The 24,338-nt window shown below is 45.7% G+C and overlaps 1 protein-coding gene across 1 annotated transcript in view; it reads right to left on the bottom strand.

Annotated features, from left to right (window-relative positions):
• LOC121276759 (transmembrane protease serine 9-like) overlaps positions 1-24,338 on the bottom strand; it is a 151,782-nt gene that overhangs the window by 3,075 nt on the left and 124,369 nt on the right. Inside the window, exons 19-20 of the mRNA XM_041185305.1 lie at positions 23,818-24,080; positions 9,439-9,575 (exon numbers count right to left, since the gene is read on the bottom strand). Coding sequence (XP_041041239.1) covers positions 9,439-9,575; positions 23,818-24,080 — 400 coding nt within the window. The remainder of the gene's footprint in view (positions 1-9,438; positions 9,576-23,817; positions 24,081-24,338) is intronic.

Raw genomic sequence — 24,338 nt, 5'->3', positions numbered from 1 at the left:
AAACTGTGATGCTCAGAGGCTATATTCCAGCTGAAGCTGAACCAGTGTTTTATACAGGTTTAACATAGCTTCCTTGCTTTTGTATTCTATACCCCTATTAATAAAGCTCAGGATGTTGTATGGTGTATTAATTGCACTCTCAAGCTGCCCTGCCATCTTCAACGATTTAGGCACATATAAATCCAGATCCCTCTGACTTTGCACCCCCTTTTGAATTATATCCTTTATGTTATATTGTCTCTTCACGTTCTTCCTACCAAAATGAATGCCTGCATTAAATTTCATTTGCCACTTGTCTGCCCATTCAACCAGCCTGTCTATGCCTTTTTGTAGTTCTATATTATCCTCCTCACAGTTCTCAATACTTCGTAAGTAAGAGATGCACCATCAGTGAGGGGAGACTTCAGCCTGAGTCAGACAGAGATCAAGTGAGTATTTTGGGAATTTGGTTCAAAGTGGGAATTTGGTGCATAGGGGGAAAGAGGCGCTTTAGGTAAGGTTTGCTACAAGAAGTGTGACTTAGAATAGAATGCTGGGAATTGGGTAATTAAGGGACTTAGGGAAGGGAGGGAAAGAGATGCTCTTTTGCTTCCTGCTTTCTAACTTTCTCAGCCTTCAGCAATTGGCCGTATTCTGCTACAGGAGGCTAGTTATTTGGTGAGTATCTGATAAGTGACTAAGGTTTATTCTATTCCTAAGGTTCAAAATAGTCTAGCAACTGGTGGTAAGGCTAATAAAGTACATAAAAATAAAAGTAAAACATGTAATTGAATAAAATAATTAAATAGTTAATAATTGGAACACATTCAGGATGTCAGGACAGGTGATGTGTCACAGCTGCAGCCCATGGGAGATCCTGGATGCCAGTTTGATCCGGGGCAAACGTGTTTGCAGTGAGTGTTTGAAGTTTGGACAGCTTCAGCTCAGAGTCATTGAGCTGGAGGCTGAACTGCAGACACTGAGATGCATCAGGGAGGGGGAACATTACTTGGATTCTTTGTACCAGGAGGCAGTCACACCTCTTAGGGCAGGATCTTCTGATCTGGTCAGTGGTCATGGACAGGAGAGCGTGACTACGAATGAGGCAGGTAAGGAGACTCAGAAGGTAGGAGCGCAGGAGCCCCAGCCTTTGCAATTGTCCAACAGGTTTGAGTTTTTTTCAGCTTGTTTGGATGAGAATGGGGCTGCGGAGTGGCTGAGCTAACTGGCCATGGCACGTGGTACAAGAAGCCATTCAAGTGGGGGTGCAAAAAGGAACGTTGTGTTAGTAGGGGACAGTATAGTCAGAGAGATTGACGTCATCCTCTGCAGCAAAGAGCGAGAGTCCAGACGAGTGTGTTGTCTGCCTGGTGTCAGGGTGAGGGACATTTGTTTGGGGCTGGAGAGGAATTTACAGTGGGAGGGGGAGGATTGAGTCATCATGGCCCATGTTGGTGCCAATGACACAGGCAGGACAAAGAAGGAGGTTCTGCATAGTCGGTATGAGGACCTAGGCACCAAATTAAGAAGCAGAACCTCAAAAGTCATAGTCTCTGAATTATTACCCAAGCCGTGTGCAAATTGGCATAGGAAAAATCAGGTTAGGGAGATGAATGTCTGGCTCAAAGACTGGTGTGGGAGAAGTGGGTTTCGGTTCATGGGGCACTGGTACCAGTACTGGGGAAAATGGGATCTGTACCGTTGGGATAGTCTGCACCCGAACCATGCTGGGACCAGTGTTCTTGCGAGTTGCATAACTAGGGAAGTAGAGAGAGTTTTGAAATAAATAGTGGGGATGGGGGATCCAATTTGGGGAGATGTGGTAAATCAAAGAGCAGAGACAAGACAAAAGAAAAGGTATTATTACAGGAAATGAAAAATAGACCATGACAGGAAGGGATAGAGAGTACAAATCTAAGAGCAAATCACAGATTTATAAAGGTTATAAAAAGGATAAAACTAAATGCTCCATATCTGAATGAACTTAGCATTCGAAACAAAACAGATGAACTGAGAATGCACGTGGAAATAAATAATTATGATTTGATAGCTATTACGGAGACATGGGTGCAGGAAGACATGGGTTGGGACCTGAATATTGAAGGGTACAGGATATTTAGAAAGAAGCGAGGAAATGGTGGAGGGGTTGTTCTGTTAGTTAATGATGGTATTAGCACAATAGAGAGGGATGACCTAAGTTTAGGGAACCAGGATGTGTAAAACGGTTTGAGTAGAGATAAGAAATGGTAAAGGCAAGAAGTCACTTGTGGGAGCTGTGTACAGACCCCCTAATAGTAATCACATGGTAGGGTTGAGCATAAAGGAAGAAATAATTGGAGCTTGTCAGAAAGACACATTGATAATCATGGGATATTTTAAATTTCATATAGACTGGAAAAGTCAGATGGGCAAAGATAGTCTAGATGAGGAGTACATTGAATGTTTTTGTGATAGTTTCTTAGAACAGCATGTTCTGGAGCCAACCAGAGAGCAGACTATACTAGACCTGGTATTGTACAATGAGATGAGAGTAAGTAATAAGCTCATGGTGAAGGCGCCCCTAGGTAGCAGTGACCATAATATGATTGAATTTTACATTCACTTTGAGGGAGAGAGGGGTGGGTGTGAAACTAAGTTTTTAAACTTAAATAATGGCAATTATTATGAAAGCTGAGCTGCCTAAAGCGAATTGGCAAATTAGGTTAAGAGATAGGTCATTAGAGATGCAGTGGCTAATATTTAAGGGGATATTTCAGAATGCACAGAATAGATACAGTCCAATGAGTAACAAAAAGTCCAAGGGACAGACACACTATTCGTGGTTAACTAGAAAGGTTAAAGATAGTATAAAACTTAAAGAAAAAGCATATAATTGTGCAAAGACAGATGGCAGGTCAGAAGTTTGGACAGAATATAAGGAACAGCAAAGAATGACTAAAAGACTAATAAGGAGGGAAAAATTAAAGTATTAGAGAAAGCTAGCCAGAAATATAAAAACATAGAGTTTTTATAACTATTTAAAAAAGAAAAGAGACTTAATAAAGTGAGTGACGTTTCGAGTCCTCATGACCCTTCGACAGAAGTTCTGTCGAAGGGTCATGAGGACTCGAAACGTCAACTCTTTTCTTCTCCGCCGATGCTGCCAGACCTGCTGAGTTTTTCCAGGTAATTCTGTTTTTGTTTTGGATTTCCAGCATCCGCAGTTTTTTTGTTTTTATTAATAAAGTGAGTGTTGGTTCTACAGAAAATGACTCTGGAGAATTGATAATGGAAAACAAGGAGATGGCTGATGAATTAAACAAGTATTTTGCATCAGTTTTCATTATAGGGGATACAAATAACACCCCAGAAGCAGCAAAAAAACAGGAAATGGAAGTGGGGAAGGAAGTCAGGAAAATTACAGTCACTAGAGAAGTGGCACTGAGTCACTCACTATCCTGACTTGAAAATATATCATTATTCCTTCACTACTGTTGGGCCAAAATCCTGGAACACCCTTCCTAACAGCACTATGGGTGTACTTACACCACATGGACTGCAGCGGTTCAAGAAGGCAGCTCACCACCACCTCCTCAAGGGCAACTAAGATTGGGTAATAAATACTGGCCCAGCCAGCGAAACCCACATCCCGTGAATGAATTAAAAAAAGAAAAATTGTTGGAGCTGTGAGCTGACAAGAGCCTGGGTCCTGATGGATTTCATCCTAGGGTCTTAAAAGAAGTGTCTAGTGAGATAGTTGCATTGGTTTTAATTTTCCAAAACTCCCTAGATGTGGGGAAGGTCGCATTAGATTGGAAGATAGAAAATGTAACTCCATTATTCAAAAAGGGAGGGAGATGGAAAATGGGAAACTACAGGCCAGTTAGCTTAACATCTGTCATAGGGAAAATGTTAGAAGCTGTCATTAAAGAAGTTATAGCAGGGCACTTGGATAAGCTCATGGTCACCAGGCAGAGTCAACATGTTTTGTGAACTCAAAATTGTATTTAACCAACTTATTGGAGTACTTTGAGGAAGTAACATGTGCTGTGGATAAAGGTGAACCGGTGGATGTACTGTACTTAGATTTTCAGAAGGCATTTGAAAAAGTGCTACATCATAGGTTATTTTGGAAAATAAAAGCTCATGGTATAGGGGGTAACATATTGGCATGGATAGGAGATTGGCTGGCTAACAGGAAGAGAGTAAGTATAAATGGAACTTTTACAGGTTGGCAAGTGTTAGGGGGAAGAAAGTAAGTGAGAATTTTTGGTAAGGGAGAATTCATTATAAGGTGAATGAATTACTTAAGTTAGAATCTACAGGCAGGCCAGTGCAAACCAGTAAATCAATAGTTAAACCAGATGAACTTTGTACACCCGCAGGACTTGCAATCACCAGCAAGGTCCTGGGAGCTAGACTGTTAATGAAGGAATTAAAAATAAGATATATTGAGTGTCCTGGGAGTCAGACTGGAGACTTAGGTTGGAAAACAACTAAGGTTAAGTGTGCTCTTCAACAGATAGGGGAAGGACAGATGGTCCCAGCTTAGATAGGAGGGAAGGTCTCTGCCTGGGTGAAAAGTGGGATGTACCTGATGCCAGAGATGTACGTGATCAGTAAAGTATAAATATGCTGAACCCTTGTAATTTAGCAGACTGCTATCTTAAGCTGCCTTGAGATGGTTCTGTCCTTGCAATTGCTCAAATAGACGATTGTGATTTGTAGCTGAGCCTCCTGTGGTCCGTTTGTCAAAGTTACCACAACACAAGATGAAACGAGTGGTGTGCCGTAGGAATCAGTGCTGAGACCTCAACTGTTTACAATTTATATAAATGATTTGGATGAATTGATTGAAGGGATGGTTGCCAAATTTGCTGATGACATGAAGGTAGGTAGGAAAGTAAGTTGTGAAAAGGACATAAGGAGGCTACGAAAAGATATAGATATGTTAAGTGAGTGGGCAAAGATCTGGCAAATGGGGTATAAAGTGGGAAAATGTGAAATTGTCCATTTTGGCAGGAAGAATAAGAGAAGCATATTTATACGGAGATTGCAGTGCTCTGAGGTGCAAAGAGATCTGGCTGTCCTAATGCACGAATCACAAAAGACTAGTATGCAAGTAATTATGAAAGCTAATAGAATGTTATAATTTATTGTGAGGGGAATTGAATACAAAAGTAGGGAGGTTATGCTTCAGTTGTATAGGGCACTAGTGAGACCACATTTGGAGTAGTGTGTACAGTATTTATCACCATATTTAAGGATGGATGTAAATGCGTTGGAAATAATTCACAGAAGGTTTGCCAGACTAATACCTGGAATGGGTGGGTTGCCTTATGAGGCAAGGTTGGACAGACTAAGCTTATATCCGCTTGATTTTAGACGAGTAAGAGGTGACTTGACTGAAATATTTAAGATCTTAAGGAGTCTTAACAAGGGTCGATGTGGAGAGGGTGTTTCCTCTTGTGGAAAAATCTAGAACTAGGTGTCATTGTTTAAAAATAAGGGGTCACCCATTTAAAACAGAGATGAGGTAAATTTCTTTTCATTCAGAAGGTTGTGAGTCTTTGGAACTCTCTTCCCGAAAAGGTGGTGGAAGCAGAGTCTTTGAATATTTTTAAGGCAAAGATGGGTACATTCTTGGTAAGCAAGGGGATGATAGGTTATTGGGGGTAGGTGGGATGCAGATTGCAGGTTACTGGGGGTAGGTGGGATGCAGATTGCAGGTTACTATCAGATTGGCTGTGATCTTATTAAATGGTGGAGCAGGCTCGAGGGGCTGAATGGCCTGCTCTTTGTTCATATGTTCATAGATTTGTACTGTCAGCAAATTTTGAAATTGTGCCCTGTACACCAAGGTCTAGGTCACTAATGTATATTAGGAAAAGAAGGGGTCCTAACACTAACCCATGGGGAACTCCATTATAAACAATGCTCCAGTCTGAAAAACAATTATTAACCCTTGGTCTCGTTTCCTGCCACTCAGCCAATTTTGCATCCATGTTGCTACTGTCCCATTTATTCCATGAGCTCTAATTTAGCTTACAAGACTGTTGTGTGGCATTTTATCAAAAGCCTTTTGGAAGTCCACGTCAATGGCATTGCCCTCATTAACCTTCTCTGTTACCTCACTAAAAGATCAAGCATGTTAATTAAACACAATTTTCCCTTAACAAATATGTGTTGGATTTCTTTAATTAACCTGCATCTGCCCACTTTTTCTTCTTCATCTTCATCTCTATCTCGTTTGTCATCCAGGGATCTCAGGGTTTATTTGCCCTACCTTTCCCCTTTGTGGAAATGTGCCTTGACTGTTCCTAAATTATCTCTTCCTTAAAGGTCATACTTTGTTTAGTTACAGCCTTGCCTGCCAACCTCTGATTCCAATTTACCTGGACTAGATCCATTCTCACCCCAGTGAAGTTGACTCTCCCCCTAGTTAATTATTCTTACTATGGATTGTTCCTTGTCCATTTCTATCGCCAACCTACAACTTATGATAAATGTTTCCCTATGGACACTTGATCCATTTTGCCCACCATTCTCATGAACCAGCTCGAGCAATGCCTCCTTTATCATTGGACTGGAAACATACTGCAGTAGAAAATTCTTCTGAACACACTCTAGGAACTCTTGTAACTCTCTGTCCTTTAACTACTACTGCCCCAGTCTATATTCAGGTAATTAAAGTCCCCTGTTATCACTATTCCATTATTCTTGCACCTTTCTGTAATTTCCTTGATAATTTGTTCTCTACACCTTCCCCACTAGTTGGTGGAATATAGACTATATTGAACCATGTAATTGCACCTTTTTTATTTCTTTGCTCTAGCAAAATAAATTCTGTCCTTGACTCCTCTGAGACATCCTCTCTCCCCAATACTGCAATGTTCTCCTTAATCAATTCTGTCACTCCGCACACCCTTTCCTTCCTTTCCTATCTTTCCTGAAAACCTTGTATCCAGGAATATTTAATACTCAGTCTTGAGTAACTCACCTCCTGACTCCCCAATGCCTGCCCACCATCTACAAGGGACAAGTCAGGAGTGTGATGGAATACTGTCCACTTGCCTGGATGAGTGCAGCTCCCACAACACTGAAGAGGTTCAATATCATTCAGACAAAGCAGCCTGCTTGATTAGTACTCCATCTACCACCTTCAACATCCATTCCCTTACTCTGTCAAAACCATTTATAAGTTTAACCTTTTCTGCTCAAAGGAGGAGATTTTTAACCTCTTTAGTTAGTCGCTTCATATCACTGAACGCCTTTACCCTGGTGCATTTTAGGAAATCTCCTCTGCGCCCTCCCAAGGTCTTGGTATCCTTCTTGATGTACTCCTAATTAGACATAATGGCCAGGATTTTACCAACTCCAGGGAAGCATGCTGGAAGGCAGGAGAGGCAGTAAAATTGTGGGGAGCTGCGTTGGATTGGCTCCCTGTTTTTTTTAAATTTGTTCATGGGATGTGGGCATTGCTGGCTAGCCCAGCATTTATTGCCCATCCCCAATTGCCCTTGAGAAAGTGGTGGTGAGCTGCCTTCTTGAACTGCTACAGTCCATGTGTTGTAGGAACACCCAGTGCTTTTAGGAAGGGAGTTCCAGGACTTTGACCCAGTGACAGTGAAGAAACAGCGATATATTTCCAAGTCAGGATGGTGTGGAGGGGAACTTGCAGGTGGTGGTGTTCCCATGTGTCTGCTGCCCTTGCCCTTCATATGGTAGAGGTTGTGGGTTTGGAAGGTGCTGTTGAAGGAGTCTTGGTGAGTTGCTGCAGTGCATTTTGTAGATGGTACACAGTGCTGCCACTGTGCGACAGTAGTGGAGGGAATGAATGTTGAAGGTGGTAGATGGAGTACTAATCAAGCAGGCTGCTTTGTCTGGATGATGTTGAACCTCTTCAGTGCTGTGGGAGCTGCACTCATCCAGGCAAGTGGACAGTATTCCATCACACTCCTGACTTGTCCCTTGTAGATGGTGGGCAGGCATTGGGGAGTCAGGAGGTGAGTTACTCAACTCAGAATTCCCAGACTCTGGCCTGCTCTGTAGCCACAGCATTTATTGGCCAGTTTCTGGCCAATGGTAACCCTCAGAACATTGATAGTGGGGGATTCTGTGATGGTACTGCCATTGAATGTTGAAGGGCGATGGTTGGATTCTCCCTTGTTGGAGATGGTCATTGCCTGGCACTTGTGTGGCACGAATGATACTTGCCACATATCAACCCAAGCGTGAATGTTGTCCAGGACTTGCTGCATATGGACACGGACTGCTTCAGTATCTGAGGCGTCATGATTGGTGCTGAACATTGTGTAATCATCCACGAACATCCCCACCTCTGACCTTATGATGGAGGGAAGATCATTGGTGAAGCAGCTGAAGATGGTTGGGCCTGGGACACTACTCTGAGGAACTCCTGCAATGATGTCACTCTCACTTCACCTCTTTTGTTCAGCTCTTTTGTCCATGTTTGGATCAAGGCAGTAATGAGGTCAGGAGCTGAGTGGTCCTGGCAAAACCCGAGCTAACTATCAGTGAGTAGGTTATTGCTGAGTAAGTGCTGCTTGATAGCACTGTCAAGAACCCTTCTCATCACTTTGCTGATGAGTGAGAGTAAAGAGATGAGGTGGTAACTGGCTAGGTTGCATTTGTCCTGCTTTTTGTGGATAGGACATACCTGGCCAATTTTTCACATAGCCAGGTAAATGTCAGTGTTATAGCTGTACTGGAGCAGCTTGGCTAGGGGCGTGGCTAATTCTGGAGCACAAATCTGTAGTACTATTGTGGTCCTTCCCTCAGAGCATTTTACCAATGATGGACCAGAAGTGGAAAGGATATCCACTCCAGGGATGCGGGCGACCAATTTCCGTAATTGAAGGCCCAACTAGGGGCTACTTTTTGGTGCCATTGATAAAAGGGACAACCAGTTGTGGCCTTGGGGGAATGGTCAAATGGAACAAAGAGGGAGGGGGCAGGCAGACCCTCAGCCCCAACAATCCGCCCAGCTAGAGGACTTTCCCCTCTGGCACTCAGCCCCCCGAATTCTTTTTATTTTACTTAACTGTCCAGCTGCTTATGTCACTTGCATTCCTCAGCAGCAATCTCCTCTCCCAGTGGCTCTGCTGAGGCTTCAGAGCTACTGGCCCACTGATTGGGCCGACAACATCAGGAGCTGGTCAGCTGTCCTTAATTGGATGGTGGCAGATGCCCAATTGGGAGGCTGCTGTGGTAAAACTGCTGAGCAGATCCCACTATTGGCAAGTGCAGGGTCAGAATTTGCTTTTTATCCCGATGCCGGGGTCCCAGTTCCCCTTGTAAAATTGAGCCCAATGCTAGTTCTAGCCGATGATTTATGGAAGATTAGCATAACATCCTCTCTTTTATAGTTTATGCCTCCACTCATAAACCTGTTGATCCTGTATGATATTTTAACAGCCATTTGCTCAATATATTTAAAAATGTTGGGTTAAAAGCTACCTGACAGGAATCGACTCCCCCTTCTAAGAAGCCAGCACACAGCATCCTTTCAGTGATAATATTTCCATAGATAGTCTTGCATGTGTTGTTATTGATGATGTCCACATCTGCTTTTTGAAGGATTGTTGGCAATGAGCCTGGGGAAATGAAATAAAAGCTTTTCATGGTCTGCAACTATCTCCTCCTTAAAAAACATTTTATCTTTAGGAAACACATTAGGCTCACAAATCTTGCAGATGGATAGAAAGAAAGAATGTGCATTTATATTGTGCCCTTCACAGCCACAGGATGTCCTAAAGAGATTTACAGCCAATGAGGTAGGAAATACATCAGCCAAGTTTCACACAGCAAGCTCCTACAAGCAGCAGTTAGATAAATGCCAAATTCAGAGGAAACAAAACACTTTATACTGTATGAGAACATTGTGCTGATTGGTTGGCAAGTGGACTGTGATTGGTAGAGGCATTGCCATGGAGAATGCACCAGGGATCGTGACTGACAGTTAACTGCCAAGCATTGTTTGAAATTTAAATCAGGCAGCTTGACTCTGATTGGTCAACGCATGGCCCTGGGGAATGCCTCTGGAGGGACAAGACCAAGAGGGCCCTGGCCTGATCCTGGGGTCCTGCTGTGCGGCAGTGGCACCCTCCTTGGCCTGTGGAGCTAGAGCTGCTGGGGTCGTTGGAAGAGGGGATTCGGATGGGCCGGCCACTCCCGGTCACCTGGATGGATGGCCCCGGGGTGTTCATCTGCTGTTCCTCTTCCTTACGGGTGCCCAAGAGCTCCTGGACGATTCCTTGAGGAGAAGGGGTGAGATCGAGCTAGCCTGCACCCCTCTCGTGTACACACAGTTGGATGCCAACTATGGTGTCAACGATGGAGCTCAGCCCGCTCAGCAGTGCAGGACCAATGTCCTGGACCAAGGTCTCCATGGCGTCCGCCATCCTACCAGCATTGACCTCGGTGCATTGGCATGTCGGCACTATCTCCTCAGACTGACAGTGTGTGGACTACTCCATCGTGCCTTGCAATCTGAGGAGTGCAGCGGACATCTCTTCTTGATGTCCCTGAACTTGCCTTTTCAGTTCCAGCAACTGAGGTGTGACCAAGTCCAAAGGCTCCTCATCTAACTCAGACTCAGCAGATTTCTGGCCTCCAGACTCTAAGTGCCAGAAAACTGAAATGTCCCTAGTGTGGATCAGACAGTGCGATGTGCTCACCAGATTGTGATCCTGAGGCTACTCTAGAACTAGATCCCACTGAGGTGTGTGTTTCTGTGCTGGTAGAAGGTGTGGATGAGCGCTGTGACAGGTCTTCAGTGTGTCACCAGATTCTTCTTCCGAGGTGTCTTCAGGGCATGAGTCAAGAATCTGGCTTGTGGACCCCCTCGGCTGTGTCTCAGATGTGCCTGCAATAGCAAGGAGAAATAATTAGTACTTGGCAGGGGAATATGGAACGGGGAACTCATTCACAGGGTGGAATTTTCCCAAACTTGCACGAAGTGCAGTAGCAGGCAGGTAAAATGTCATTTTACCCGCCGGCAGTAATGGTAGGTTTTTATGCCATTTTGTCCTGGACGCACCTCATTACTTATGCACTCCCGGGGAACACACCGTTTCCATGGCGGGCGGGCTCTCATTCTCCCTCCCGCCATTTCCCCACACTGCATCATGCCAGCGCCATGTTTAAAGACCAGCTGCAAGCACACATCCTTGTGCTTCCAGCTCACCATTACTGCACAGAAGAAATGGCCCTGAAACTGAAGAAGACTGTAGCTCCAAAGTTCAGCAATGCATCTCTCTCGAGTGACTTTTGGATGCTGTGGAGGCCCGCTGGGATGTTCTCTATCCCTGCTCTGGCCGCAGGATGGGCAGCAACAGCACTAACCCAGCTTGGGAGGTGGTGGCAGCAGTGGTCAGTACCAACACCCTGCAAAAGGGGACAGCCATCCAGTGCCACAAAAGGATGAATGATCTCCTCCATTCCACCAGGGTAATTCATTCATCTCTTCACTCAACTTACACACTCACAAACCCATCACACATCCACAGGGCCCACACTCACTGCCGGTTCAAGGGACATCACCATTCACTCTCTCACACACACCTTCATTGTCCTCATCCCGTGCATGGGACCACTCAACGCCCAGACAGGCCAGGCATATATGTCACCTGGCCTGGCAGACATCCTGCTTACACTTTCTCCATCTCTATCCATGCAGGACAAGCTGGCACAGAACAAGAGACGGAGGTCTCAGACTGGTGGAGGAATGCCTGAAATCAAGGTCCTCATGGACTTTGAAAACAGATCCAGCTGGCCAGAGAGGATCTAGACCGGTCCTGTGCTGATGGGGAGGTCGGTGCTGCTCTACCAAGTGAGGACCCAGCAGTGCAACATCCATCAGACAACCATGCCGTGAGTGATATGTCCTGTTTCACAGGTCACTGCCATACACTAATTATCTCTCCTTGCTTTTGCAAGCACACCTGCCAAGCAGCTGACAGAGTCCACGACCCAGGGCCTCCAATCAAGCCCGGAAGAAGCATCTGAAGAGGAATCTGGAGGCAACCTCCCTGAAGTCCCATCACGGTGCTCATTCACACCCTCAAAAGTCACCTCAACGGCAAGGCTGCACTTGCCCCCATCCCGCCACTAGTCAGGCAGGGCGGCACTTAACCCCAACCCCCCGGCGCACCTGAAGCCTGCAAAGCAACAGGCAACCCTGGCGAGCTCTGCAGAACGATGCTGTTCACCCACCTCCAGTTCCCCCAGAGTGAAGGCCGCCAAGTGCATGTCAACTCTGTGCTGTTGTGAAACACATCGGCGTACTTTCCCAGTGACGTGGACGGACAATCCAGCAGGGGTGCAAAAGCCTGTTGGGATGGCCTGATAACGATATGCTGATGTATTGCAATGAGGTCCCTGATGATCGATGGCAGGAGACATGGCCCGCCGTTGGCGGGCTGAGTGGACAATTGCGACCTGCCTTCCCGCCTTCGTGAAACCAATCATGTCATATTGTCTGCTTACCTATTGTCTGCCACCTATTATGCCTGCCGCCAGTGGGCATGGAAAATTCTGCCCACAGTATGCTTGTCTGATGGATGTTGCACTGCTGGATCTTCACTTCGTTGAGCACCACTGACCTCGCCATCAGCACAGGAATAGTCCAGATCGTCGTCGGCCAGCTGGATGACACTGTCTGTGAGGATCTTGATGTCAGGCATTCCTCCGCCAGTCTGTGATGTCTCCCTTTTGTTGTGTGTCAGCTTTTCCTGCATGAAGATAGTAAGCAGGACACCTGTCAGGCCAGATGAGAACAATGCCTGGCAATGTGTGGGTACTGAGTGGTGCCATGGACGGGAAGAGGACATGATCTGCATGGCAGATGAAGGTGTGTGCGAGAGTGTGAATAGTGATGTCCCTTGACCTGGCAGTGAGTGAGATCCCTGTGGATGAATGATGGGTTTGTGAGTGTGTGAGTTGAGAGAGAAGAGTGACTTACCTTGGCAGAACAGAGGAGATCATTCACCGTCTTTTGCAAGCATTAGCGCTGACCATCGTTGCCACCGCCTTCCAAGCTGGCATGGTGACCCTACTTTCAGGTCTTCGTCCAGAGCCGGGTTAGAAGACTTCATGGCAGGTCTCCACTGTGTCCAGTTGGCACCTGAGTGAGATGTCGCTAAATTTAGGGCAGCATGTTTCCTCCCTTTGGCAGCTATAACTTTCCTGCAGGTTCTGATGCCTTAGAGAGTGCTAGCTCTGTGCAAGGGCACCCTTTAAATATGGCACCCGGATTACTGTTGGCCTGAGGTGACAGTGGGGTGGGCGAATCAGAGGCTGACCTGCCAGCGATCCGGCATGTTTTCCAGAAATGCATTATTAATGAGGTGGGACATGCTGGGGATGGGACGATGCCATGTGAAAACCCGCCATTGCAGCCAGTTCTGATCCCAGCTGAGATTACCAAGGGACAAACATATCCCAGAGTGGAACCCAGCTTGATAGATCCTAACTTTAATTTGTTTGTTTAGATACGTGGAGAGTAGCTACTGAACAGAGTCACAGGAGTCAGCTGATGAGCTTTTAACAAAAGAATAAAACATTTGTTAAACAAGGAAAGATGAACAATATTACAATCCTCATTCACCCACAACTATACCTTTACAGATATATACAGATTTGTAAGAATAACACAAGTTACAAGTTATACTTTAACATTCTCAGTAAATACAAGTCCATTTAAACCAATTGGCAACCCTGTGGTCAGACACACCACATTCTGAAACCAAGTGACAGGTGGCACCTCAACCAGATGCTATGGATCTCTCCTCACCTCCCCCCAGACACTTGTCACATCATGAGCCAATCAGTCTCACTGAATTCCATCCTCCACACAAGGGCTTCCAATCTCCGCTCTCCAAAGACTCGCTTTGGAATCTTCTCCAAAACTGATGCTTTCTCTCAGATACCTTCTGCAAGGGTTCACGTCCAGGGTTTCGAACTCTCCTTCTGATGTTCCTCTCCCCTGGGTCACCACATGCATTCAAGGTGTCTTGTATGCACTCTCTCTTACTGGCTCAGCTGTCAACAGCTTCACTGCTTCACATGCCCATAGCAAAGAGTTACAGACTTTCAGCCGTCTCTTTGGACCTTCTTGCCTTTTGCGAGCTGCTCTTGCTTTAATTCTGCTTTCTGCAGCTTTTGTCTCTTTAAATCTGAAGCTTGGAGCCTTTCTCTCTGCCCTTCACCCTTAACTTCATTAACAGGACCTTTTGCACATTCCTATCCTTGCTTTGACTAGAAGGAAGTTGGTACTTCCTCTTGTTCCACTCCCCTGGATTTTGGGTCTTTTCCTTAGCTTGGGACTGGCTATCTGTCCCTCTTTCTCCAGTCTCTCTCTGGCAGCTACTTCAACCAACTTTAGCTTGGAGCTGGCCAAGTGCCCCTTCTAGACTGCTTCTCTGCCAGCAATCTTCAAAACCAGCTGAACTCTAACAGCTTCCAAAATAAACTACTGTCTTTCTTCTTGTGGGTGTCTGTGGGAGGGACCTGTTTCTTTGGATTCCTGTTGCTAGGCAACAGCGCTGTTTTTTTTCTACTTTTGTTTTTGATTAACTTCTTAAGTCATAAACTCTCATTAGAAATACTAGCATCTTTTTAGAGTGAAACTAAGACTCAATTTGACCTTTCTTAACACACAGATACAGAAACGCAAATCAAACTTAAACTTTAAAGCTGAAACTCAATCCTAATACCCACAGATACCAATATAACTTATTTACTTACTTATTTCTTAACAAGCCAGTGGATAAAACTTCCTTTTTCCTGCCTGCTACCACACCTTGTGCAAATCTGGGAAAATTCCACTCCCTGTTTCTCTCTGCAAATGCTGCCTGACCTGCTGAGTATTTCTAGAATTTTTTGTTTTTATTGAAACTACTTTGACTTACTTCAATGATATCATTGTCTAACATAAATTTAGTTTCTTCTTTGACCTAAGCCAATTTTCCAGGATTGAGTCAGTAAGGGTTTTGTTTGATGGGTGTAGCTTTTCCCATATCAACATCATGCATTGCGAAAGAACATCCCTCGGTCTATCTATACACAAGGACTCATTTTCTTTAGCAGCTTGAGTATGTTGCCCTGAGACCTCTCTGGATGATGGTGTAATATTCTATCCAAATTTTTTAATGCCTCAGTAATGGCTCATTTTATTACGAAGAGTTTGATCTGAGAATTTTCAATCCCTGACTCATCATTTGAGCCATACATCTCTCTTACACCCCGTAACCCCAGCTTTTCTTAGCCAGTTCATACTATCTGACTTTTTCTCTCTTTGAAATTCTGTTGCTTTCCTTATCCTTTCCCTCCCTTGCTAACCTCTTTTCCTGGAGTTCAATTTCATGCTGTTTACATTTCCATTTATTTTAGTCTTTCTTTTTCCTCTCTTTCAAGTTTGAATATTTGCTCTTTTCTATCCTTTTCCAATTCAAATAGTTTCATTTCTTATTCCTTTTTAATTTCAAGCTGCTTCATTTGCAACTTAATTCCAGCCAACTCAACCTGCACTCTACCTGGGTCAGCCTCTTCTTCTTCCAATCCCAAATGTTGTGCAATTGCCTCAAATATTTCTGCTGTTTTTAAGGCTAACTTTAAATTTCCTGCTCAGGTGAATAACCTAACCTTCATTAATTGTTGCAAATCACTCAGGGGTAAATCTTGCCTCTCCAGAAAAGTCTCAGCAATTGACAAAGCCATTCTGCTTCTCCATAAGTACAATAAATTTCACTGTGAAATCCTGTTAGCCTTAACTTCAGCAAATCCCAGCACCGTACCATCTGTGGATTCAAAATCCCACAAAGAGCCCCTAATGTTGTTATGATCTTTGTTAGAGACCAGTAGCATTTTTAAAAAAGGAAATCTGAGATCCCAGTTATTTACTGAAAGAATGAAAATTCCACGTTTTAAAACAGAAGTATTTTACCTTACAAGAGTCAAAAAAGTCAAGCAATAAATACATTTTAGATAACCGCCTATGTTCTAAAACCCAGAATCAACATAAATTAAACATGAATTAATGGGCATATTGTGGTAAATTATAAACCATAAATTACACATTAAATGGCTGATATAACTAAGACAGATCTTACAAATTGGCTAGCAGTCCAGTCAGTACATATGTCATTAATTTCAGTCACAAAGTCCTTCAAAACTCTGTCTTCCTGATGAAGAATTTCAGCCTCGATTTTGCCTGATCCTCAGCTGACAACAGTGTAGAACCATCCTGAGTTCTACAGGCACAATCTTCACCAAATATGGCACACGTCTGCAAAAACTATTCAAGTCAGCTTAGGGTGGTCTGGATGGTGTAGATCCATCAATGTTATCTTCAAGTAACAGAAACAGCTGCAGCAAATGTTTCTTTGCTTATTCTCAGTTTCTGAATCGAACCTCTGTCTTCTTCAGCCTGACTATAATGCACTACTGGAATCATCAGTAACTACTGAGCTCGGATGGTTCTGTGTCCTTTCTTATGGAGAGAATTTTCGCATCGGTGTGCAATGCGTAAAATGATGCACGGTGACGTCGGGCGTGTGCCTGCCAAACTGTCAAAGGCCTGTTAAGGCCATTAAAAATACAATTAAGCTAATTATCAATGCTGCCCGTCCAACCTTAAGGTTGGCAGGCAGGCAAAGAGCCCAAGTGGCCTTCGCGTTTTTCAAGAAATCTCATCCACGGGCGGGATGAGGTTTCCTGAAAGTTTAATAAAATCTATAAATAATTTATTCACATTTCATAAACATGTCCCAGCTCATGTGATGGTGAGGGGACAGGACTAAATCATTTTTACCTTTCTTTATTTGAAAATTTCAATATGAACTTAATCTCCCTGAGGCAGCTCCGTGCCTCAGAGAGATTTCTGTGCTCTTCCACATGCATGCGTGAAAGAGTGCAGGCTCCGACTCTCCCTCCTTCCCCCGTTCACATAGGTAGTGCTGAGCGCTATCGGCCGTGCGTCACGCTGGGCGGGCCTTAATTGGCCTGCCCACGTAAAATCGCAGGGGGTGATCAGCTCCAGGCCTGCTCGTGCCTGTTCCCGACCGGCCCACCTGACAGGGAGAAAATTCTCCCCTATGTTTTGGGTTCCATTCTCAGTTTCAATCTTAGTCTCCTTAGAAACCAGAAAGGTCAGTTTCCTTTTGCTGTTTGGGCCCATGTCAAAAAATACAAGCTTTGAAACCACAGATTCCATCACAATGTTGAGACAAGTTCTGTTACACCTTGCATCCTTGGTCCAAACTTTAATAAAGACATTGCAAAGGGCTGTGAGTGCCTCCACCAGTGACTGTGCCATGGCCACCTTTCTCAAGGGGATTCTACAACTTGCCCAGTCATCCAATTGCTTTATTGCCTCCTAAAACGCACAATAATTTGCAGATTGCACCCGAAGGGTGAAAAGGTCTGAGTGTTTGGAGGCACTTTCATGTCTTTGTGTTGCTTGAGTGGGCAGAAACGCTTCAGAGGCCCGACTCCAAGCATGTCAATGGAGCTGCTGCTGAACTGTCGCGGTTGTGCAAAAATATTCACTTTTGACAGGCTTTTCCAAGAGCGTGGCTGCTTCTCACAATACCCCCCTCCCCAACACCCCCAGCACATACTAGAGTATTTCCTTCAGTCTGTGCTGCCTTGCCCCCAGCACCCTCCAGGCTGACCTGCACTGGAGCCCTTGCTCCAGGACTGCACTGAAAGCCAGTCAGGAAAAAGCGACTTGCCTGTGACCCCCCACAAATGCACAGCTTCTCCTCCTTGATGTCCTACAGGTAATGCTTGCGAGCGCTGTGCAACGTTGTGTGCATTCAACTCCGGGTTCCCCTCAAAGTTCAGGTTGCCAGATGTATGCCTTTTAAAGGCTGTTGTGAATCACGCTGTTCTGAAGTCATGCTGATGTGGGTGGTAAATTTTATGTGTAGGGGGATGATTCCGGTGAGCAGGGCTTATAATTAGATGCAAACGTATTAAAATGACATTCCCGAAATGTGGCGGTGAGAAATGTGGGTTGCCATTGATGGGTGGAGAGGACGATTGCAAACTGGTTTCATAATGGTGCAAAACCGAATTTTGGCCTTCTCACCATATTATCACCACCATGACAGCCGACGTCAAAGGGGCCAGAAAATTCTGGCCAGAGTGAATGTTTCAGTTCAAGATGATCCTACAACAGAACTGAAGATGGAAATGTAAGAGTTCTTAGGCCGATGCAAGTGGGGATGGGGGTAGGGTGAAGAAAAGGAGAAGTCTGTATGGAATGGAGGGCAGGAGAGATTAAATAACAAAAGATTTCATGATGCAACAGCCAGAATGAGTGGTAATGAGTAGAGCAAAGGAGTAAAAGATGCGGCCAGATGAGGCATACGTGGCTACGTGGCACCCATCTGAATGCAACATGAAGGGATAAAGAAAGAAACAAGACCAATCTAGCAAAAAAAAGCCAAAAAAGCACATAGAACAAGATGAAAGTAGAAATTATGATCTAAATTTATTCTTTCATGGGATGTGGGTGCCAAGGCCAAGGGCAACATTAATTTTTCTTTCCTGATTGCCCTTGAACTGTGTGGTTTGCTGGGCCATTTCAGAGGGCAGTTAAGAGTCATCAACATTTCTGTGGGTCCGGAATCATATGTAGGCCAGACCTGTTAAGGTCAGCAGATTAGTGAGCCAATGGGTTTTTACAACAAGCAATGATACTTTCACGGTCACTATTACTAAGACTAGCTTTCACTTCTGGATTTTTTATTAATTGAATACAAATTCCATCAGCTGCCATAGTGGGATTTGAACTCATGCCTCAGGGCATTAGCCTTTTGATTTTAGCCCAGTGACAGTACCACGATGCCACCCCTCCTGTGAAAAGTTCTAAAGCTGTTGAACTCCATGTTGAATCTAGAAAACTGTAGCGTGTCGAGTTGAAGGATGAGGTGCTGTTCCTCGGGCTTGTGTTGAGCTTCACTGGAACACTGTAGTCCACAGAAAGGTCTTAATGGGAGAAATGGTGAATTTAAATGACAAGCAACCGGAAGCTTTAGACTGAACGAATGTGTCCTGCAAAGCAGTCACCCAGTCTATGTTTGGTCTCCCCAATGTACAGGAAACCACAACATGAACATGCAAGTAAATCACTGTTTTGCTTGGAAAGTGTGTTTGGGACCTAGAATGGTGAGCAGGGAGGTGGTGAAAGGACAGGTGTTGCATCTCCTGCGCTTGCATTGAAAGGTGTTGTAGGAGAGGAAGGAGGTATTAGGCGTGACTGAGGAGTGTATCAGGGTATTGTGGAGGGAATGGTCCCTTCAGAGTGCTGAAAGGGGAAAACCGGGGAAGATGCGTTTGGTGGTGGCATCAGATTGGAGCTGGCAAAAATGGTGGAGGATTATTCATTGAATAGCTGGCAAGGCAAGTTGATGCAAATCCATTTTGCCTTCATAAACTAACATTCAAATTGCAAAACTTCAAGACCTGAGCATCTTCAGTAGTCTAACGTTATCTTGGCCAATTTCATTAATGATTTAGATGAGGTTATAAACAGAACCACACTTAAATCGAAAGCACACAGGGGTAAGTAATTTAGACTATGGGTGGAATTGTCCCAGAATTGCACTGATTGCAGTAGCAGACATGAAAAAGGACTTTTACCCGCCAGCCGCAATGGCCATATCGTCTCCTTCCCGCCTCATAAATTACGCATTCACAGGAAACACGCTATCTCACTGGCGGGCGGCCTCTGATTTGCCCACCACACCGTTACCTCGCTGCAACCTCACGCAGGGCGTCATATTTAAACTGCAGCTGCGTGCACAGTTCTCAATTTTTGAAGCCCAGGATTGCTCCCGTGAAGACAAGGCCCCAAAAGCCAAGAAGAGTGCAGCCCCCTGATTCAGTGACGCATCCTTGGAATTCCTTCTGGACACTGTGGACAGCCGCAAAGTCCTCTACTCCACTCTCTGGTCGGAGTAGGCCCATCAGTTTCAACACTCCAGGGAGGTGGTGGCAGCAGTGGTCAGTGCCAATGCTGCACACAAGAGGTTGGCCATCCAGTGCAGCAAAAGGATGAATAAGCTCACCTGTGCTGCCAGAGTAAGTCAACCATCTCATCAGTCTCAACTCACTCACTCACTCACAAGCCCATCACACATTCACTGGCATCTCACTCACTGCCAGCTCGAGGGACATCATCATTCACTCTCTCACACACACTCTCACATCTCCATTTGGCCTCATCTCCTCTGGAGTCGGCCTCCTCTTCCCATCCATGGATCTACTCAGCACACATGCACATCTGGCATCCTTCCTATTTGGCCTGGCATGCGTTTTGCTCACATTCTCTCCAACTGTCTTTATGCAGGACAAGATAACGTGCAAGCAACAGGAGATGTCCCAGACCTGGGCTGGAGTGCTGGACATCAAGGTTCTCACTCCATTTGAGGGTTGTGTGTTGGAGCTGGTCAGAAAGGACATGGACTGTTTCTGCATTGACAGTGAGGTTGGCGGCAAACACCCACATGAAGATCCTGTGCCAGATCATCCCTTTGTCAATGCTACTCTGAGTCCACTGTTCTACATGTAATAATAATCTCTATTTTCTCTCTTGGATACATCTGCCAACCTGTCCTCAGGCAACCTTGACCCTTACTCCAATGCCAAGACCACTTTGGATGAGGACCCTGAGGGCAGCACCGTTGAAGACCTATCACGGTGCTTACCTGCACCCTCCACCAGCGCAGGGACACAGGCCTCAGACCCAGATGCATAGCAGTCTCAGATCACAATGTGATGAGCACAGCACACAATCTGTTCCAGAGCAGGTGGAAGCAGGGACATCCTTGGTCGCCGGCACTCAGAGGACTGCTGGAGGCAAGGAATCTGCCAAGTCCGAGTCAGATGATGAGCCTCTGGACTCGGTCCTCAATCAGTTGCTGGAGCTGCAAAGACAAACACGGGAACATCAGGAAGTGATGTCTGATGCATTCCTCAGATTGCAAGGGATGATGGAGGAGTCTGTCTGCCTTCAGTCTGAGGTGAAAGTGCGGACATGCTGATGCACCAAGGTCAACACTGGTAGGATGGCGGCTGCCAGGGCGATGTCCTACCACACCCACCCTGTGTTCGCTTCCTGGGAGGCAGTCATTGACTCCCAGACCCCTCCCTTGCACGTTCATCTGGAAATTCCACCACCCACAACACCTTCCTCCCCACTTACTCCTTCCTCCCCCTGCACTCCATCACTGACGCCATAGTTGGCCTTCAGCAGTGTCAATGCGAGAGGGGTACGGGGCAGCTCGATCTCACTCCAGCTTCCTCTTCTATTCAAGGAGTCAGCCAGGGACCGTCGGGCATCCATAGGGAGCAGAACCAGCAGCTCGACACCCCGATGCCATCCACCCAGGTGACTTTGGGAATGTCTAGCCGATCCTGTGCCTCCATCAGCTCCAGCCCCACAGGCCAAGGAAAGTGCACCTGGCCCACAGCAGGATATCCAAATCAGGCCAGGGCCCTCCAGGTCTCAGCTCTCCAGAGGACGCATGCTGAAGTCATAAAAGGCAACGGAGCCAACCATTGCACAGGCTGTCTTCACCCCTGCTGTGGACGTCAGCGCAGCATCTGGAAGAAGGGGTAGGCCTAGAAAAGTTAAGAATTTCTGATCACAAGTGGTTGCATGGGTGAACACATATTGTCACTTTATAATCTGAAAATATAATCACTTTCACTGAATAATGTGTAATGTAGTCTTTCAGCTTCATTTACAGGCTTCGTGAGTACTCCCCCTGCATCGCCCCACACCCACGAGCAGTTCCATTGCATGCAGCCGGACCTCATCTGATCCTTGAAGGAGGAGTGTATGTGGCAGAGCCTTCTGGAGCCTCATGCAAACACTCTCCAATGCACGTGGAGCCTTCTCGCTGTCATTCTTGCTGTCTCGAGCATTTTTAATGCTGCCTGCTGGAATTCCATTTTGGTTGTCCAAGTAAGTGTGGTGGGGACACATCTGAGCTGAGCTGCATCTCCACCCACCCACTGATCACACTCCCATTCAGCACCTGTGCCCGTCCAACACGAGGCTCCGCTCACTTTCGATTATCACAGCCTGGTTGTGGTGAAGTATTTGCTTAGCTCCCCAGTCCTTTCCCTTCCCTCAGTCACCCATGTCCTTTTCCCCATCCCTGTGGACCCCCGTGGCATCACCATCATTACCTACGGCCCGAACCCTTGTCATTCCAGGACATCCAGGTGAACGTGCATGTTCCCTACCTTCCGGAAAATCCCACCCCCATCTATTTGACCTCCCTCACTCCATCCTTCCCACCCTTTATGTCTGTGTCTACCTCCATAACCCCACCCCTTCTATCGTTACCATCACACCCTCACCCTCCCATCCTACTGGCTCCCTCTGCCCACTGTTACTCTAACCATCCCCTCCTACCACTCTCAGCTTACTACCCAGGAGGCAGTCATTGACTCCACAGACCCCGCCCTTGCATATTCACCTGGACATTCCACCACCCCCAACACCTTCATTTCCCCAAATCCTTCCTCCCCCCCCCTTACTCCCTCCTCCCCCACCTCAGGACTCCCTCCCTTACACCTTCCTCCCCCTTACACCTAAATCCCCACTTGCACCATCCTCCCCTATTACACCCTCCTCCTCCCATAATCTCTCCTCTATCCAGATACTTTCACCCCTCCAGACTCCCTTCTTCCCCCTCCCAGCCTCACCCACCCGACACCTTTGCCCCTGCCCCCCAACACCTTGCCACTGCTGCCCCCCAGCTTCACCTGCCCATTACCTTCACTCCCCTCCCAGTCTCAACCCCCTCACCCCCTTCGCTGATCATCCGTACTAGCCCATGGCGAAATCTGTGAAGTTCCAAAGTAGGTCCGAAGCATCAACGAAGACCTCCTACCATCCGACAGCTCCTTCACAGCAGAGCCATGTGCATGAGAATCCAACCAGCATGCGATGCACGTCTTCCTGCAGGACCAGGTAAGCTTAGGCCTCCAGCATTTTCTTGGACGTCCGCGATCTGAGCAAGGCTTAAAAGGTAAGTCCCGACTTCTGCACGTCATGCGTATCAAGACGTGTTTTGGGCCGGTGTGTTTTCACGCTGGCGTAACTATAAATCTGGCATGGGGGGATGATTCTGGTCGGGCCTTACTTTGCATCCCATTAACAAGATGCAAATGGTGTTCACGCTGGCCTCCAGCAGGATTCACGATCTGCCATGGTGGACACCATTGGATGATCTCATTGTGATGCTGATTTCTGCCCCTCCAGTCGAATTCTCCCCCATGCCCGCCACCAATGGGAGCAGAAAATTCTGGCCTATATCAATAGATTGCATGCTGATTTAGACAAGTTTGGGAAATGGGCTATGTTAGACATGTTTCAGAATTTTCTTCCTGCTTTTCTATAGAAAGAGTTTGAAAGTAAGGGCTAGATTTTTTTAGCATGATGCATTAGCTGTCATGCTTATAAATATGAACTGCAAAAGACTTAGGCAACAATAATGAGATGACAGAATTATTAACATTCTGAATATAGCCTAAATCAGGTCAAATTCTGTCACTTAGCAATCAACTTAAATGGTTTTAATTCAGAACATTTTGAGTTTGAATTTCAGTTCATAGACATCCCCTGGTACTAATTCTACCCTCCAGCTTCACTCAGTATGAAGAAAAGGCATAACAAAGTAATGATTTGTTGTATCTCACACATTCACCATACCAGAGCATGAAACAATCGCTAAGCCACTAGCACATATTCAAAAGCCACAGCTTTAGTTGCATTTTATAACTTTACAATAAATCAAATAATTTGTTAATTACCTTGAAAGGAAAGAGTCCCCCATCCTGTGACTGTGCAGCTTTTCCCAGCAGGAAAGACCTGGTTAGACGATGGGAGGCAAATTGGCTGGATGACATCTACGAAGTTGAGACAGGAGGAAAGCTCCAGCACTGCGATGTCAAAATCATTTCTGTTTGAAAGGTAGTTTGGATGGCTGATGATAGTTTTGATGGTTCGGACAATACCCATTCCTACATTAACCGTTCCCATGTAAACTTTCCAAATTGATGGATTGCTCTTTGTTCTTTAAATAAACAGTGACAATAAAATATCAATCACATTGCGACAAGCAAGAGTTAAATTCTCTCAGCCTTTAAAGAGTGCATTACAAAATTCAGTTTCATAAGCTCCCATTATTCACAACTCTATATTCATCTGTAGGGACTGATCCCTCCGTGATGCCCTGGTCCACTCCTCCATTACCCCCAACTCCTCATCCCCTTCCCGTGGCACCTTCTCATGCAATCACAGAAGGTGCAACACATGTCGCTTTACCTCCTCC

This window comes from Carcharodon carcharias, chromosome 4, assembly GCF_017639515.1.
Source record: "Carcharodon carcharias isolate sCarCar2 chromosome 4, sCarCar2.pri, whole genome shotgun sequence".
Lineage (NCBI taxonomy): Eukaryota > Metazoa > Chordata > Chondrichthyes > Lamniformes > Lamnidae > Carcharodon > Carcharodon carcharias.
Note: the sequence above shows the minus strand (reverse complement) of the source record. Positions and strands in the feature narration are given on the sequence as shown.